At 32.8% G+C, this 18,727-nt stretch overlaps 4 protein-coding genes across 5 annotated transcripts; 3 read left to right on the top strand and 1 right to left on the bottom strand.

Moving 5' to 3' along the window:
- The first annotated feature begins 1,013 nt into the window (after positions 1-1,013).
- Positions 1,014-2,169, top strand: LOC125860213 (uncharacterized). The gene has a single exon (XM_049540136.1). It carries the CDS (start codon positions 1,222-1,224, stop codon positions 2,005-2,007), a length of 786 nt encoding a protein of 261 aa, XP_049396093.1. The 5' UTR covers positions 1,014-1,221; the 3' UTR covers positions 2,008-2,169.
- A 2,350-nt stretch (positions 2,170-4,519) lies between these two features.
- Positions 4,520-6,098, bottom strand: LOC125860089 (non-specific lipid transfer protein GPI-anchored 10). The gene is made up of 3 exons (XM_049539983.1): positions 5,290-6,098; positions 4,969-5,043; positions 4,520-4,868 (listed from the first exon to the last, which is right to left on the bottom strand). Exons 1-3 carry the CDS (start codon positions 5,774-5,776, stop codon positions 4,723-4,725), a joined length of 708 nt encoding a protein of 235 aa, XP_049395940.1. The 5' UTR covers positions 5,777-6,098; the 3' UTR covers positions 4,520-4,722.
- Positions 6,099-6,605: 507 nt separating this feature from the next.
- Positions 6,606-7,648, top strand: LOC125859567 (uncharacterized). Its single transcript, XM_049539336.1, has 3 exons — positions 6,606-6,800; positions 7,051-7,132; positions 7,365-7,648. The coding sequence occupies exons 1-3, from the start codon at positions 6,789-6,791 to the stop codon at positions 7,625-7,627; spliced, it is 357 nt and encodes a 118-aa protein (XP_049395293.1). The 5' UTR covers positions 6,606-6,788; the 3' UTR covers positions 7,628-7,648.
- A 3,524-nt stretch (positions 7,649-11,172) lies between these two features.
- LOC125859876 (aluminum-activated malate transporter 9) lies at positions 11,173-15,280 on the top strand. 2 transcript variants are annotated; one of them, XM_049539724.1, is made up of 6 exons: positions 11,173-11,646; positions 11,943-12,080; positions 12,182-12,451; positions 12,602-12,742; positions 12,825-12,967; positions 14,311-15,280. In XM_049539724.1, the coding sequence occupies exons 1-6, from the start codon at positions 11,265-11,267 to the stop codon at positions 15,049-15,051; spliced, it is 1,815 nt and encodes a 604-aa protein (XP_049395681.1). In that variant the 5' UTR covers positions 11,173-11,264; the 3' UTR covers positions 15,052-15,280. The 2 variants fall into 2 exon arrangements, with proteins under 2 accessions (XP_049395681.1, XP_049395680.1); XM_049539723.1 differs by having other exon boundaries at positions 11,174-11,646; positions 12,602-12,738; positions 12,821-12,967.
- The last annotated feature ends 3,447 nt before the right edge of the window (positions 15,281-18,727 follow it).

Raw genomic sequence — 18,727 nt, 5'->3', positions numbered from 1 at the left:
TTGTTTTCATCGATATTCAATATGTATATTACAATCAAATTAACTTGAATTTTCATCAAATAGGAACTAATGAAAAATAACATTTATATTAAAAAACTTCATATGATAACTCAAATTAATTAAAAAAAAAAACCTATTCACTACCCTAGGTGGCTATTACGGTTAGTACTAGCAATTAATCAGAATTACTAGTACTAGCAATTAATAAGAAATTTATACGTTCAAACTTTCTGATATGAATGGCTGTTTGGTCAAATTTTGGTTGGCTATAAATGCTTAATTTAAAAAGTAAGGTATTTAACTAAATTTTAAAGAAAAGATAGGTAATTTCAAGAGTAATACTGTAAAAGAATATTTTAGAAGGTAAAAACTAAAAAGTAATTGGTCGACCACTAATTACTATTTTAAAAAACATTTTTTAAATCAATTAGTCAGACACATAATTTTTTTTTATCAATATACTTTTTTTTTAAATATTTTAAAATAAATATTTTTAAAAATATATATTTTAATAGCGTGATAAACATAGAAACCTCTTCTTTTTTTTTTTTGGGTGTATTATAAGTTTTTTTTACCCTCGCTATATAATTTTTCTGAAAAAATAATCCCCTGTTTAAAAAATGAAAAAGAGAACAAATATTTTTTTTATAATACTTTAATTTCAATTTTCTATATTGCAGATTCAAAGCTAGAAGATTAAAACGTAATTTAATCTAAAATTATAATATTAAAAAAATTCTTTATTTTTCATAAATTTCATACCAAATAAAATTAGATAATCACATTCTAAATGGGGGAGTATACACTTGTTTTCTGGCCAACGGTACTTAGATTAGATTATAATTGCCACCTCCACTTCCCTACGCCTTTGCATCCTAACCTGAAAACAGCATCTTTTGTCCCCTTTCTCCCCTTCTCTCTCTCTCTCTCATGCACACAAACCAAATCTTATCGCTGTCACCCTTTGGCCCCCCTCCTATTCTCTTCCACTATATAAACAATCTTCCCCTCCATTATCAACTACATTGCTTCTCGAATTCTCCTCCTCTCTCTTTTACCCAAAATTCAAACAAGGACTTGCAACTATCAAAAGCAAAACAACTCAATTTTGTTTCTCTCTCTCTAGGCATTACAAAAATTGTAGACTAGACCTACTGTACTTTCCCCCACAAGCCCCCACCATCTCATTTCTAATCATCCTGTTGTCCTATTCTAAATTTTATGATCAACTTTTCCTTTGAGAAATTTCACATCATGAAAAAAGAGTTGAAAACTGAGAATAATAACAGTAACGGTAACAAGCGGTCCCGAGTTGAGTCAGGATTGGACTCAGCTGGTGACTCGCCTGAGTCCAAGCGAGTTAACGCAGAGGTTGAGACTGGTCCTGACTCGTCCGAGTTGAGCCGAATCGACTCGGAGTCGGGAGTGAGTCCCAACCGTTCAAACTCGCCGGAATCGAATGACGTGCAAACAGATGTGTACCTGGATTCACCGGAGGCTAAGCAGATAAGAGAAGATATATTGGATATCTTAGATGAGCCTGACGCTCTAACGGAATGCCCGCCGGAGATTCAGGATCTGGACTCTGTCATGAAGAGTTTCGAGGAAGAGATCCTTCACCACTCACCTCTGAACGACACACAAACCGTCCTTGACCTGACTCCATCAGAATCCGGCGACTCACAACCGGACCTCGGATACCTCCTCGAGGCGTCGGACGATGAGCTCGGTCTCCCTCCCACAACATCTCCGACCGACGAAGAGGTTAACGTCGAATCTACCGTCATGCCGGAGGCCGCTGAATTTGCGAATATGACTTGTTTTGAGGACGAAATGCCTAATTACGACACGTTCGACTTCGGCATGGACCACGAGGCTAGGGTAGGAGATAATGACATCGGTAACAGCAACGGCGACTTTGTGACAGTTGGAGGATTGTTTGATTATCCTGAGCCGTCGGATTTTTCCGATTTCTCATGGCGGCAGGAATCCTTACCCGCTCTATAAACTGATGAAATTTCTACGTAGGTTTTGTGAATGGTAGCGTAGTTTGTACATCTGAAAACCAGAAAGCACAAGATATAAATAGGAAGCTCATACTGTAGAATCAAATGTTTTCAGAGGCTAGAAATTGGAGTTTTAAAGGGAATTTGCTCATTTGAACTCAAATATGAATTCTAGAGAATCGATGTTAAATTGCAATAAACAACTGAATTGATTTCCCGTCATTAATTATTGAACCTAATAAATTAAGAACAAACATATATCATTTCTGTTTATCTGACCAGCGCTATTTGTCAAATATATACACGACTACCCGGAGCTCGGAGGCCAGTTCCTATTTTGTAATATTAATCATTTTATATTCTATTTTAATATGAGGAAACAAAATTTCAAATTGATTTTTTCCTTTTGAGTTGTATTAATTCCTTGGTATAAATTAAGTGATATTTTTTCTTCTTTAATCTCTTTTAAAAAGAATTACGGTTATATAATTTATGCGATACACAACCAATTAGTCTCAGCAAGGGGCAAAATTTGAAGTATTTTGGTGTTATAATTTCAAGGGAATAAGAATAAAAATGATATGATACATCGTATTTGAACGAGATTAGATAACAAGGGAGGTTCGGATTTAGTGTTATGTGATATGTAAAGTGATATGTAAAGTAGTAGTTGAGATCAATTATGTTGAATTATTGGAAGTGTTTCGTTAGTCAAACAATTTTTATATCAAAATAAAAATTGAAGAAATGAATATGTTTAATGGATGTGTGTGTAAATCAAAGAGATAAAATTAATAAATGAAGTTATACAGGGTATAAGATGTATAAAGATAAACCTAGATACTTTTGTGGTGGTCAAGAATGTGGAAAATGAAGCTAAGATAGTGTGATGTGTGAGAGGTAGGCGATCGATCTGATAAAAGATACTACTAAATAGAAGTAATCAGGAGAGAGATGGGGTACACATTGAATATCATATTAAAAATACAAAAAATTTGATATTGCAATTTTTCAATAAATATTGCACATATTATTATTATAGGAGTAGTAATTAGTCATAGTATAAATTAACTTTGAAATTTTTTATTACTCTTATATTTTGTTTAAAATGTCTGTTTTTGCGCAATTGATTAGTGATAGAAATTGTTTGTAATTTTTATTAAATATTTTATATGGTAAGTGTTATCAGTATATAAAATTGAGATTTTATCAAAAAGTAAAAATCGTAATTCTTATGAATGTATTTAAGTTGAAATTGAACCATCTATAATTATCAATTTATTATATAGTAAAAAACATAAATCAATACTTTAAAATATTGTACCATATCAAATTAATTTATAATCCTCATTGCATGTGTTGCTTTTGGATTCTTTGTGTTGTATGTACTTGTTGCCTTGTCTTTGCGGTGAGTTCTTTTGACCCTGTTATGTTCTTAAAATTCAACTTCACATCCATAATTTTTTGGTTGAAGCAGAGCATGCATGTTGTATTTTTCTAGGAATTGAATAAACAATCCTAATACCATTTCAATTTTGGGTAATTGTATAGTGTTATCTTGAATCGTGTGTGACATTTTGGACCCCTTAAGATCTTCCTTATACTAGTCTATGAGAAAGAGATTTGAAGACTTAAGACTGACATCGAATTGAGTACACGCGCCTTTTGGGCTTCTTTTTTTAAAAAAATTTCAGATATTCCGCAACCCCTGTAACCTTATTGTGTATAGCCTGAGTATACACCTGAGTACAGGCGCTTTTGAGCTTCTTCTTTTTTTTGGAATACCAAGATAACACGCAACCGCTGCTACAACCTCATTCTGTATAGCCAAAGTATACACTTGAGTACAGGCGCCTTTGGGCTTCTTTTTTTTTGGAATCCCAGGATAATCCGCAACCGCTACAACCTGACTGACTGTGTATCGCCTGAGTATACACCTGAGTACATGCGCCTTTGGGATTTTTTTTTTTTGGAATTCTTGGATAACCTGCAACTGCTACAACCTCACTGTGTATAGTCTGCAAACCACACGGGGAATGTAAACCGCACTAGGCAAACACTATGCGATAGGCTTAACTCATAAGGCATTAAGGGGGATCGATCCCGGTCATCCATGTGGATAACCACCCTCCAAACAAACTGAGTCATCCTGAACACTTTTGGGCTTGTTAATAACGTAGTATGAAGGGAAATTTGTGAGGCCTGATGGATGATAGCGGACAATATGATTTACTGTCTTGGTTTGAAACATAAAATAAGTTCCATTTTCATGTTTAGGTGAACCACTATCATTGAGGCACTTCAGAGCATTGCAGAAATAGTGAATATTTGGCTTCACTAATTTAAACCTATGAGGCGACTTTCTTGTTCTGTGATGTGATAAAACACGAATAGAACTTGGAACTTTTGTAGGTTACCTCAAAGGGAATATGGCACCAATACTTCTAGTATAATTGTCCTTAAATGTCACAGGGAATAGTCATTAGTACAGATTTAAAGATATGCTACTGCTAAATTGGCATATATATATGCTATTAAATTGGCATATGATTCTTGAAAAAAGGGTCAGGGGAATAACTAGTTTTAAAATGTGTGGACAAACTAATCTGTGATAGAACAATAACTTGTACTGAAGCATATTCTACTTGCTACATATCATGTCTGAGCTAAAGTTCAAGTCTAAATAATGACTAGACAAACAATATGGAAACAACGGCTAGAACCAGAATAATGCACCCCAAGAAGTTAGCACTGTGATGATCATCAAGCTCTCCTTCGCGTTGAAGTTTACAGCAGAGCTGTTGTTAAAGCCAAATCCCAAAGTGCTGGACGTTTTAGGTGGTACTGTCACCATCGGCGAAGCTGAATTGCAAGTTAAAAAAGGCAAAAACTTTGAACAAACGCGTAGAAACATTGTGTTGTTACATAATTGAACTATTGATACAGTATAAAAAGTTCATACCAGCAAGAGTTGAATTGCTATTTGTCCCAAATGAAACTTGAGGCGTTGATGACCTAGGAGCCAGTCCTTCAGAACCTAAAAATACAGAAATTGGATGAAGGAATAACACATAATTGAACTTTAAAGAAGGGATTTTTTTCAAGAAAATTACACTATATGTCTACTGGTGGGAATATTTACGTCACGTAGCTCACATTTTGATACACTTTATACTAGTTTGATACATTATGTGTAATGTTTTCTCCCAATTATAATGTTGTATAATATTATATATTGATTTATGTGGCGTAATATTTTATGTTGATCTTTACTGTTACATACCTGAACAGGTATCATTGTCAACATGCATACTGCAAAGAAGTGGCAATTGAAGTGCTAATGTGGTGTTGATAGGAAGAGTGCTGATGCCAGTTTGATTAAGCAACAGGCAAAGGCAATCTGGTTGCTGGATATAGAGTTGCCTGAGGTTACTGCAACACCGCTCAGTCGGTGATGACGATGCGCCCTGCACAAACGGTCCACAGGGAGCCAATCGAAGCAGTAGTGGCCCACACGACGACACGGTGGGCCCTGCAGGTAAGTTACCAAAGGTCTGTGAAAGGGTTGTAGGTATAAAAACAAATAGAAGTGAAAAAATAAGAACAGTAGTAGAATCCATGCTGTGAACACTTAAGTATACTAAAGAAATTAGAATAAGTAGCTGAAATTGGTTTTCTATTACTGTATGGACTCTTAAATGGAGTAAATAATCAAATTTAGTGTGAAGTGCAGCATACATTGAGTGTGGAAATAACAAATTAATTACCATACATTCACACAAATCTTATTTTTCATATCTGCCTAGTCAGAGAACCAAATGTTATGATAAAGATGCTCCATGCTTTTATCATTCAGCAAAATGTGTAATTATTTTACTTATTACTACTATCATCTTGAGGAAAAAAAAAAAGGCTTCAAGTTGAAGGACAATCACAATGAATGGTACAGTAAAAGGGCTGATGATGGCATCTATCACGCTACCTTCACTTAATTAGCATTTGGGGTTAATCATAATTGTAAAAAAAAGTGGATGATACAGAGTATATAGCACCTCAAGATAACAGAACAATAATTAATTATGACAAATTGACAATAATGATAATCAAATCTCATCCTAATTAAGTAGTACTTTATAAAATTAGCATCTCTTTGTACTATAAATATTGGAATTGATGCAGCAGCCAGTTAATTTCCGCCAATTATAGTGGTGACTGAATTAGAACCTACCCTTGTTCAATGTGAGTCAATTGACATTAATTCGTCAAAAAAGTCTATATCCGAATCGAAATCTGAGGTGGATAGCATCAAGAACTAAGATAATGTAAAAATATCAAGAATAGATTCACTCACTTTTTAAGCTAACTTGTTTAAAAGCTAAGGAAATGAATACATAGATTCTTGGAAAGAAAGGTAAAAGTGTGGGGAAGGGAAGAGTTTCAACTTTAGAATAAGAATATTTAGACACCGAAAAGGAGATGCCTTTAATTAATTGAAATCATATGTAGGCCCTTTTTTTTAGAACAAAGAAATTAATGCTTTTTTTTAGGCCACAAGGCATGTTTGTATAAGAATAATAGGAGAAGTCAAGAATAATGAATGAACAAATTAATTACCTAAAAATGTGCAAATGCTTGTTAGGCAGGAATCAGATTCCCAATCAGTCAATAAGACATCAAAAAAAAGATAAATGAACAATCCATTATCTTTTCCAATTCATAGAAATCCATCGTTTCCTTCCTAGCATTTTTTTTTTATCTCAAAGAGAAAATCTTCCTTTCTTCATGACTCAGAAGGTAAAATATTGGGGTCCTTGATAGAAACGAATCTATAATTTAGACATGATAGGTTCTCAAGTGTTGAACTCATTGTACGTACCTTTGAAAATATGAGATCAATATTTATCATTTGTTGAAATTAGTGCCGTCTTCTTTTACATATATGTCCGTGTTGAAAGTATTAGATTCAGTTGAATTCGTTACACAAAGATTGCATCCGCCTATGGTTCTTGATTTATTTTTCTTTTTCTCTCCTCATTCTTTGCAGTTGTGTTGCATGGTGATGAGGATTAACATAGACTGCAAAGGATGTTACATGAAAGTAAGCCGGGCACTTCTCACGATACCAGGTAATTAATCAATGATTTTTAGATTTTATAGTTTGTTTGACCAAGCTTCCGAAACTTGATCAAGCACAAATTGTTGCTCTAATATTGATAAATGTGTTTTTTTTTTTTAAATTACTTCTAACAAAAAGTACTTTTCAAACTAAACGTACTTTTGTAAGATTGGTCAAACGTACTATTAGTTTGATTACGTTAAGAAAGACTCTGATTTTTTCTTGAAATGTTGTGAATGAAGAGCTGGAGACAAGATTCATAGAGAAAAATCACAGCAGGGTAATTGTATGTGGGAATTTCATACCACAAGATGTGGCAATAAAAATAAGAAAGAAGACAAATAGGAGAGTTGAAATATTGGAGATACAAGATTTAAGTGGCAATGATGAACCAAAGCAAGAGGAAATGCCCTTAATAACTTCTTGTGACAACCAAGTTGAGACAGAAACATATGTAACATCACAAAATCCACAACCACACATGTACTTTCAAGTTTACCGCTAATCAAAAACATAATTGTATCTTTGTAATAATAACTTTTTCATCTTCTTAGAATTAATTTCTAGTGCCCAGTGGGTTTAGATCATTCCATGTTGTATAATTATATTGATTTATTGTGGATGGAAACTTTGACAGTGTAATTGTTTTTTTTTTTTGGATATTATAGTGCATTTTAACTTGTTATTTTCTGTAGTACCAAATTAGATCATCATTATAGAAAGTTATACTTGTTAATGTAGGCCATCTTAATCTATGGTTAAAAAAATTATATATTTCTAGAAGTTAAACTCATTTATTGAAGGAACAATTCAATTTGGACTTAATTAAATTATCAAAGGTGTTGCCTAGTTATTAATGAAGTGAATTGAGAATCATGAGGTTTCAAGTTTAATTTTCAGCACAAATAAGAAACTTGGTGATTTCTTCTTATATTTTCTAGATTTGGTGGACAAAGTTATAATCTGATATTTGTTGCTGGTGCAAGATGAAGGTATTCCATGAAATAGTAAACGTGCATGCAAACTGGCCTAGCCACTGCGATTATAAAAGAAAATGGACTTGGTTGGTTTTTTTGGGATTTGGATTAAAAATTTATTTGTATGTTTTTTTTTTTTTCCCAATTGAAGTTACTCGAAGAGAAAAACAAATTCAACTAAATTCCAATGCGTTTGTTAAAGTCGGTGTGCTTAGTGAGGTGTTCAATTGGAATATATAATAATTGAACAACAAGTTTTGGCATTTTGCACATCCGCTAATAAGTTTCTTTGGGGTTGAAACTGATATATCTTAAGTTCAATAAATGTATTAAAACGTTATTTTCATGCAGTAACACGAAACAAGTAAACTTTAATTTGGACCTACCATCTACTTTAATTTTTAAAAATCATATAAGGAGCTTACCTAACGTTCTGTTATACAAGTATTAACTATAATTAAACATGGTAGGACAATTTTATCAATCGCTTTTTATGGGGTAATAAAAACATGAAATGTGTTATATGACAACGACAAATTAAAGAAAATTAAGAATAGTTATATATTTGACCGCTCGATCAAAAATATTTAAAGCTACATGTTATTCAAAGTAAGTAAAGAAAAACAGTTATAGATTTTCTTAGACTGACTTTCAACCTAATCCAAAGGCCAAGCCTGAAAGATTGTACTAAAGTATAGTGTCAAAAGTGCGGCTTACAAAATAGGATAAGTGTTAATTTATACAAAATTTCAAGATAATCATGGTCATTAAAGTTAAAAACAAGAATGATTAAGTGGTGATCATCAGATTGATCCTTTGTGATCAATTATTCAAGATTCAATTCCATAATGCTATAGAACTAATATACAAAGTAAATTTCATATCCCCCACCTCCATCCCACCCATCCACAACCCCCAACCCACTATATACTTATAAGGATCTTATAAGTTTGTTATATATACTACTCACTCTGTCCCTAATTACTTGTCTACTTTTAAATTGACACACCTATTAAGAAAACAATAATTGGCATAGTGAGTTTACCATTTTACCCCTATTAATTATGAAGTAGATGAGTTAAAAACTTAATATTTTCAAAAAGTTCTACTTTTTCAAAGTAATTAATTGAGGGTATAATAGGTAAAATAAAAATTATCCCTTAATTTGTCAAAATGGACAAGTAATTAGGGATAACTATAAAAGGAAATATGGACAAGTAATTATTAGGAATAGAGGGAGTATCATTCAGTGGCAAATTTATGTGTTAAAAAAAAAGGTCATGAAATTCATGACTATTTGATCAAATTTGATACATTATTTGTCTAATACTTGTAATATATTTAGTAGTGCATTGGTTGAGCGATGATCTTTACTCCTTCAAGTCAAGGGATTGAAGTTTTTTTTTTTTTTTTTATTGTCTTTTTTCTCCTCAAATAGCCTTCCTTATATATTTTACATATATATCTAAAGCAGAACACACGAAATAATAGTTGAAACATGTAAATTGATGATATTTTTTGTGATAATGTATGTAAATAATTATCTTTTGCTCACCAAGATATTATTATATAAAATTTTATATCTCATCTTAAAAGATAAATGACAAATTCTGAATTTTCCTATACTATCAATTATCATTCATAATTAGCACTCATTTGTCAAGTTGATAACTTTCAAGAAAGACGTGCCTACGTTAGAGGATTGCCCAACAATCATTTATAAGGTGTGATTATTCATTATTGTTAGCACTCAAAATTTACATGATGTTTGACTAAAATGTTTGTTATATATAAGTATACTATATATATGACCCTTTGTTTGCTGAAAATGTAAAACAATACTATATTTTAGACACACAAAAAATAAGTATGTGCCTCAGTTAAATTGACAGCTCGTTTCTGATTAGTGCAAACAAATTTAAGTAGAGTTATTTTATGGTTCTACATTATATAAACCTAACTAATATACAGTCATCATATGAAGGGAGCAATATATATATATATGGCTAGTGGATAGTGAAAAATGAATACATGTAATACTTGAGAAAATAGTGGTAAATGTTTTGAAACATCTAAAATATTATAAATTGAAAAGCGAGTAATAAATCAATTTCTACTACTACTGTTATAAGATAAAAGAAAAAAGTATTTGAACTAGTGATCTCAATCCACATATTTGAAAATTCTTGAAAACAATTGCATACATATATAGTTAGTCACACATACATGTACGATAAAATGAAATATTGTATGCACACAAGTACATGTATTCAACTATCTTTTCAAATCAAAATACTGCCAGTTCTTAATATATATAAAAAATCGGTATTTTTTTTTAAAAAAATGCAATAGTAACTCTATTAACTAAATTTTCTCCGAGAAAAAGGAAAGGTATTCCCTTTAATCCTATTAGTTATCCTTTTTTCTTTTCACACTTTTTTAAAAATTATAAATAAAATTTTTTAATTGCGGGTATAATTATGTTCCTCCCTTAGTTCTAATCTCTTAGCTAAGATTTATCTATGATTGATTCTACTCGCCTAGCTAAGATTTATCCATGATTCGATCGTCGTTAGTGACGTATTTCTCAAACTAGAATGATTTAGATTTGACCCCTATATGAATATTTCATCAATTGCGGAATATTCGAGATACCTTTTAAAGGAATTTAATATCGTTTATATAGGCATGAACTATAGTTTAGGGTTGAATAGTCTCCAAAAATTATAATTAAAACTGAACACACCTTTTAGAATCTCAATTCAAATTGAACATGTCTTATAGAATCCGACAAAATTTTAATATCTGCAATTTTATTTCAAAATCTTTCAAACTTGTTTATAACAAATAATACAGACGACTAATATAGGACTGACGGGGTAACAGAAGAAAACAAGAAAACGGAAAAAGAGTAGCTATTTCACGAAATTACCAAACATGGGCCCCCACAGCAGCAGCCCAATAGCTGATTCGTTTGAAAGAGAAAAGTCCGGTCCTATATCTCCACGCGGCTTAATAAGGGTTAACAATCACCATATTCGTATAAGTATAACAGTCAACATAAACAATTCTTTTTTCACATTCTTCACTGTCACATTATCCCCTTCTCTCCGGGAACTCTTCGTCAGTTTTCTCGACTTTCCCCATATTATCGGAAGGAGAAGAATGGTGAGGAAATCGAATTCCTTCAGGAAGAGTTTTGAAGACAAACGAGTAAGAGAACGTCTTCTTTCTTTATGCAACGGTGTTGATTACACTGAGTTACCTGGTTTCCCGCACAGTCTTGATTACCAAGAAACTTCTGGGTGTTGTTCTTCTTTACGGGAGAAGTTTTCTGAGCTATGGAAGGATTGGAAAAGAGTATCCGTGAAGGCGATGGAGATGGGTCGAACCGACCCGAGAAAGATCATCTTCTCCGCGAAGATGGGTTTGGCATTGATTCTTATATCTTTGTTAATCTTCTTTAAGGAACCGGCTATTAAAGAGCTTGGTAAATACTCTGTATGGGCTATTCTTACTGTTGTCGTCGTTTTTGAGTTCAGTATTGGTAAGTATTTCACTTTTTCCTTGATCTCTGTTTGTTGATTTTGTGCAGTTATTTGATTATTGTATGCTTGAAAGATGTAAATACGAAAGAAGATTTGTTTTTATACTTATTGTAACTGTAGAGAGCAATTAAATGCTTTGAACAAGTCAATATTTTAATTTAAATTTCCCAGATAGAAGTAGGCCCTAACATTTATTTTGTTTTTCATTTTTGGGATTAAAGATTGGCATTTATTTGTATTCTGTATAGCTTTGTATAACTTTTTTTTACATATACATGTTTTGAACTGTCCACAGGAGCGACTCTAAGTAAAGGGTTTAATCGTGGGCTTGGGACATTATCAGCTGGAGGACTTGCACTTGCAATGGCTGAATTGTCTCAGTTGTCTGGAGACTGGGAAGAAGTTGTTATAGTCATTGGTATATTCATGACAGGTCTGGTTTTTCGTTCAGTACTCATGACTTATGTGTGAATTGATGTTCATCTCTTTGTTATATTTGTACCTTGCTGACTGAAGTTTGTTTGGTGTTTCTAGGTTTTTTTACTACATATGCAAAACAGTACCCAGCAATGAAGCCCTATGAATATGGTTTCCGAGTTTTCTTGATAACGTATTGTTTCATCATGGTATCTGGCTATCACACAGGAGAATTTATTGAAACAGCTGTTAGTCGGTTTTTGCTCATTGCACTTGGAGCTAGTATTTCTTTAGCTGTGAACATATGTGTGTATCCCATCTGGGCTGGTGAGGATCTTCACAATCTGGTGACGAAGAATTTCATCAATATAGCTACTTCACTAGAAGGTAATTCAACCTATGAGATGGTTGTTACTTTCTCGAGATGGGATTTTAGACTTGAATTGTTTCTCTAAAGGATCATCTCGAGATGGGATTTTAGAATTGAATTGTTTCCCGAAATGGGATTTAAAGTTGATGACATTGAAATCTTTGCAGGTTGTATCAGTGAATATCTGAACTGTGTCGAATATAAGAGGATCCCTTCAAAAATTCTTACCTACCAAGTGGCTGATGATCCAGTTTACAATGGCTACAGATCAGCAGTAGAATCTATAAGCCAAGAGGAAGCTTTGGTATGTGCTTAAGCATTCTTGCACATGGATATGTAATTTCTTGAAATTTCGCTAGCCGGATGTCCTTACTTTGGTACCACAGGAAGCATTTGCAGTCTGGGAGCCACCCCATGGTCCATACAAGATGATTAAATATCCTTGGAAAAACTATGTCAAAGTTAGTGGTGCATTAAGGTATTGCGCTTTCATGGTTATGGCACTGCATGGCTGTATACTATCTGAAATACAGGTAATTTCTCTACTCCTTTTTCCAACTTTCCTACTAGCCCTGAGTTTGTAAAGTGCATCACATGGTATTCTCTTATCATATTTATTTTTTATCGCTAGATTACTTGGTGCCTATTTGGATGGGCTTATAAAAGTTAACTTATAAGTCATAAGTTGCTTTTGACTTTTGACTTATTTTAAAACTTTTTTGGCCTAAAAGGATGCTTAAAAGCACTTTATAACCTTTCCAAACACCTCCAAAACTAAAAAACTACATTAAAGTCAAAAACACCTAAAAATAAGCTAATCCAAACGGGCACTTATTCTCCTAACCAGTGCAAATTTTCTCAGGAAACAGTCTTAAAACGACTCATAGAACCCTTCACTGAAACTTGGCCATTAAAACTTTTAGCAATTATTTTTTGCTTCTGAAAGGGGTAAGGGTAGGGGGTGGGGAGGCGGGTGACTGCTAGCAATTGCTTGCAGTATTAATCATAGTTATGTGGTGTCCCTGTGCAATAATTATATTCATTTGATTTACTGGTGAATGTGTGAAGTACTAGTGAAAAATTGAAAATTGAAGTTGCTTAGCTCTTCTATTCCCTGATAATATGCAGCCTATGGTTGTTGTGATGTATATAATTACCGTACTTATTGTACTTGTAATAGGTGTATATGCTTCAGAACAATCATATATTAAGATTAATATCTATATAGGGTCCTTCATTGTTTGAGAATGTAATTTGACATTATAAATGGCATGCATGCATGTAAGACTATTTCATTAGGAGATGAATTATTTAAAAGATCGATCCTGTACTCTATCTCTCTGGTAACATGTGTAATTTTCATCAAGGAGACTAGATGAATGGAAACCTTTTTCTTATCATTTATCCATTACTGAGTGATGCTACCCTTTTACTGGAACTGCACGAGGAGATTTATGCAGACAGATGAAATAAATGTTGGAATGTCTTCATTTCCTTTCAGCCAAAGTGAGGCTGAAAGAACATGGTCTGCAGTATTACAATCTACGGAAACATGTCATGTATTCCCTCCTTGTAAATCATCTTAGGACTTTGTTATAAAATTAAGTTGTTGCTTAAGCTGTGAACAGAGTTACGAGGTAACTTCTGGTGGGAGGTAGCAGCAGATATTTGGTGTGATAGTTGAGTTGCATGTCAGCTAAACCTGGACACCACCATTATAAAAGAAAAGAAAAAAAAATTAAGTTGCTGCTAGATATGCATTATTTATTGGTTTAATATTGTTTGGTTCAAGTCCTTGCATATTCAGATGTCTCAGTTATAAATGCTATGACCTCTTTATCTGAGAAAATGACTACCAAATATTTTTTACATGTAGGCACCTCCCGAAAGAAGACAGGTTTTCCGTAATGAGCTTCAGAGAGTAGGTACAGCAAGTGCCAAAGTATTGAGAGAACTGGGGGAGAAAGTGAAAAAGATGGAGAAGTTGGGGTCAGTGGACATTCTCTATGAAGTTCATGAAGCAGTAGAAGAGTTGCAAAAAAAGGTGGATCGGAAGTCTTATCTTTTCGTCAATGCTGAAAATTGGGAAATAGGAACACGAGCCATGGTGGTGGATATTTCCCAGGAGCTTGGAAGCATGGATGAGGACAGAAGCTTACTTCAACATCACAGGTCTCAAAGTGAAACAGTCATCAACATAGACTCCATCCTTGCCTCAAAAAGTTGGGATAATAGGACGTGTAACTTGGCAAGTAATAACAACCAAACTACAGGAGTAACCCCAGAAAACACGGTGGAGAAACCAAAATTCCGAACAACGCATTCTCTGCCTAAAGATAATGATGCACTAAAGGAGGTGGAAGCGGGAGAGGATGAAGAAGTAGAATCAAAGACATACGAAAGTGCCAGTGCTTTGTCTTTAGCGACATTCACATCCCTTCTCATAGAATTTGTTGCAAGACTTCAAAACGTAGTAGACTCATTCGAAGAATTAAGTGAGAAAGCAAAATTTAAGGACCCTATGGATTTGTCCGATGCATCGCAGAAAGTTGGCTTGTGGTCCAGGTTTAGAGGGTGTATAAAGTTTTGGAAAAGAGAGAGCAGTTTACCAGTTTAGAGACCAATCCTTCTTGTCCATGCAATGAAATGACAGAAGACTATAGATTTTATCCTTCTTGTCTGTATATAAGGAGATGTTATAGCAGCTTACACAACTGGGAACTCGAATGTCTCAAACATTTGAATAGGCCAATTGCTCCTGCTGGTTAGTTTTCAATATATACCTATCTATGTATTGAGCTAAAAATTTAGCGAAGTGTTCTGGGCTCCAATGCATTAAGGTCTAACGGTAAATGTAGGTAGCACAAATGTACATTGAAATACGTCTGTTTACACTATAATTTTTATATTTGTTTATTGTAGTATTCTAAGGTGCATTGTAGAAGTGATCATCATGGATGTGTTCGGTCAATTTTCTTATGTTTGGTAAGTCAAATTTTTTTAATGACTTACCAAACATTTTTCTCAAAAAAACAAGATGAGAAAAATAACTCTCCTAAAAGTAGGGAAAACAAAGTTCTACCAATGACTTTTTTTTGTTTTGAAACATCTCATCTTCCCCATAACCCCCCCCCCCCCCCCCCCCCCCCCCCCCCCCCCCCCCCCCCCCCCCCCCCCCCCCCCCCCCCCCCCCCCCATATTCCTACCTCCCCATTTTCACCTCTCGTATTTTCTTAAATTACATATTAATGTTTTTTTCTTACATATCAAAAATAAAATAAAAATAGATAAGAAATTCACTTATTTTTCTAAAAAATATTTTTGATAAAAAAAAAAATCTCCCATCTTAGTGTTTCGTTAGGCCATAAACTAATTTATTAAGAAATCTACTAAGTATTTATAAAATTTTGATTATTGGTATATCAACTCGAGGTCACTTTTGAACCTATAAAAAAATGTACCTTTGAGTTTGTTTTTTTTGAGAAGTATAGATAATTTAAGCTTTCGAAAAATAATGTGTGCTAATACATATTTTCTCGAAAGAATCGTCAAACATCTCACTTAAAAAAATAAAAATAAGCATTGTTCTTAAGAAAAAAAAAACAGTTTTGAACTCTCTAAAGTTTCAATAAACAAGTTAATTTTGGATCTATAATTTTTTTTAAATTATAATTTTAAAAATAAGAATAAGCATCTTTCTAAAGAAAAAAAAATTACTTTTGAACTTTGACCAAACAAGTTAATTTTGAACCTATAATTTTAAAAAATAATAGTTTAATGAAAAAAAATCTAAAGGTCAAACAGTTAAAGTTAAGCCCAAAAACTCGAATCCAAAACTTCTAATCAGGATCGGCTCCATGTCTTTAAAAATTATTGAAATACACGTCTTATATTTCCCTTATTTCTAATATTTCCTTCTATTTCTAAAAACCTCTAAAATCCCTTATTTCTCTTCCAATTCTAAATTATTTTATAATGTATCCAAGCTAGTTTTTAATGTATCCGAGCTACATATTATGTATCCGGTTTGTTTTACTTTTTCAGGAATTAATGTAATTACAAACTAAATAGGGATAGATTGTAATTTCATATTAAAACTATGTGATTCCTAAAATTTATACATTTAAAAATGAGGCATTAGGCCCCCTAATTCAAAGGGCCCAATCTTTTTTTAGTAATAATAAAACTATGATAAGCTTTTTTTAACGAAAAGAAAAATTATATATATATATATATTATTTTTAATTTATTTATCTTTTTTTAGTTTGTTTCGAAACATTAAAGAATGTTTCTTTTTTGGATTAATTTTTAAATTTAATTCCACATGATATGCTTAAGACCACAAGATTAAAAAATATTTTGGTATATTAAAAAGAAAGACATAACTTTAAATCTCAGATATTAAAAAGTAAAAAAATAATTAAAAGTTATGCCTCGAATTTATTTTTGGCTTTAGGCCAATAAAAATAAAAAGATTTCTATTAAATTGTGATCACGTGATTGTTGCTTGCCATGTCGTCCTGCGTATATTTTTTGGATAAGATAATTTAAGCTTTCAAAAAAAATGTTTGCTACCCCCGTAGATATATATTTTCTCGAAAGATTGTTCAAGCACCTTACTTTAAAAAGTTAATATTAGACCTATAATTTTTTTTAAATTAACGAGTTGAATTTAAAAACCAAACATTTAAAGTTAGGTCCAAAATAACTCGAATCCAAAACTTAAGAATTAAAAAAATTTCTATTATTAAAAAATTAAATTGCGATCATGTGATAAATCTGTTGAACAGGAGGGTAAATCGAAGAAAAAACAGACAGAAAGTTGTTGATTTCCAAACTATACAAGTAGAAAATTATCGGTCTAACTTCCAATATTTCCAGTCACCCATCTAACTTTCACTATTTCAGTCGGTATTCTACAGTCCAAACTTTTCACAGACGTCGATTCTCTCTGTCATTTCATTTAGTTTATCTGCAATCGTTCTTCTTCTTGTTCCCAGTCATTCCTCATGTGTTTTAGCTTGTTATAGTAACTCATTCAATTTGCATGTAAATCTATTAAAAACTTCTGATTGCATGATTTGACAGTTTTCTCTTTAAGAGTTAGTCATCCTTAATTGCCTCGAGAATATGATCAATGCTACTTCAAATTACTGAATTATGTTCGCATATGATTGCGCGGGTTTTATATAGTTGATGATGAACATTGCATTTGTTGTTAGTTTGTAATAAGTATAGAAGAGGAATTTTGATTTGTCTATGCATTTGTTGCGTGTCCATAATATTTGAAATATCTCGTGTCTTCATATTCAGAAGTGAACAACTTTGCACAGATTATCTAATACAGTTCAATAATTGTATAGCATTTTGTCGGATAGCAGGATGACGAGAACAATATTTTTACATGTCTTAAACGTAGTTAATGACAAATATTCTCTTTATTGGAAGAACATTCCTGATGCACTTCTAAATCTTGCCCCTGTAATGGATTCAGAGATTACTTGTTCTCGAATTTTGCCTATTATACTGTTCCATCGTAAGACAGGTTAACGATCAAGTTCTTCATGCTTCAATGCTATTCAATATTTATTTTTAAGGTCAAGTTCTTATTCCAGCGTGCCGAATGTTAGATTCCATGTCGCAAAGGGGTTGAAGTCTCTTTCTTCTGTAGTTGATCAATCGGTAAGTGTCAGCTTAGTTCTATCATTTTAGAAATATAAATATGTGAAAAAGGATGTGGATAATCAATTCAGTCATGTTTGAATAAATTAAAAGAGGATAAAGATCCAGAAGTTGTGTATTTTGCCAAGAAAGTTCTACATGCAATCAATCAAGTCATGAGATGGGTCAAAACAAAATTTTTTGTTGCCTCTGTTTTGGTGGCTCCTGACTTGTTGACTACCTTTAATGTGTAACTGTATTTGTGCATTCTGCATCATGTGTATGTAGAACTCGAAGCCACTGCTATTGAACTTGTAGATCAAACGACTATTACTGGACTTCAAATACAATACCATACCAAGGGTACACATACAATATGGGTAGGGCTGCGCATGAAATATCGAAAATCAAATTATCGAATCGAATCGAATTATTTTGTTATTTGGTATTTAGGAGTAAATTTTTAGAATTATGGTATTTGGGTTTGGGTATAGTATGAGACATTAGTATCATTTGGTATTTTCCGAATACGGAGTTTTTTACTTAATGAAAGTCATATATCAATATGTCCATTACTCATTCCAAAGAGAAAGTTAATGAATAAACATAAACAACCCAAGTACGTGTTTTTT

Source organism: Solanum stenotomum, chromosome 3 (genome assembly GCF_019186545.1).
Source record: "Solanum stenotomum isolate F172 chromosome 3, ASM1918654v1, whole genome shotgun sequence".
Lineage (NCBI taxonomy): Eukaryota > Viridiplantae > Streptophyta > Magnoliopsida > Solanales > Solanaceae > Solanum > Solanum stenotomum.
Note: the sequence above shows the minus strand (reverse complement) of the source record. Positions and strands in the feature narration are given on the sequence as shown.

Bases quoted from the DNA above. Each gene is read 5' to 3' on its own strand.
- LOC125860213 (XM_049540136.1), top strand. From the start codon at position 1,222: ATGATCAACTTTTCCTTTGAGAAATTTCACATCATGAAAAAAGAGTTG.
- LOC125860089 (XM_049539983.1), bottom strand. From the start codon at position 5,776: ATGGTAATTAATTTGTTATTTCCACACTCAATGTATGCTGCACTTCAC. The intron at 5,044-5,289 runs GTATGTAACAGT...CTGTATTTTTAG, and splicing joins TGACAATGATACCTGTTCAG to GTTCTGAAGGACTGGCTCCT. The intron at 4,869-4,968 runs GTATGAACTTTT...CTTGCAATTCAG, and splicing joins TAGCAATTCAACTCTTGCTG to CTTCGCCGATGGTGACAGTA.
- LOC125859567 (XM_049539336.1), top strand. The intron at 7,133-7,364 runs GTAATTAATCAA...TTGTGAATGAAG, and splicing joins GGCACTTCTCACGATACCAG to AGCTGGAGACAAGATTCATA.
- LOC125859876 (XM_049539724.1), top strand. From the start codon at position 11,265: ATGGTGAGGAAATCGAATTCCTTCAGGAAGAGTTTTGAAGACAAACGA. The intron at 12,452-12,601 runs GTAATTCAACCT...AAATCTTTGCAG, and splicing joins TATAGCTACTTCACTAGAAG to GTTGTATCAGTGAATATCTG. The intron at 12,968-14,310 runs GTAATTTCTCTA...TTTTACATGTAG, and splicing joins GTATACTATCTGAAATACAG to GCACCTCCCGAAAGAAGACA.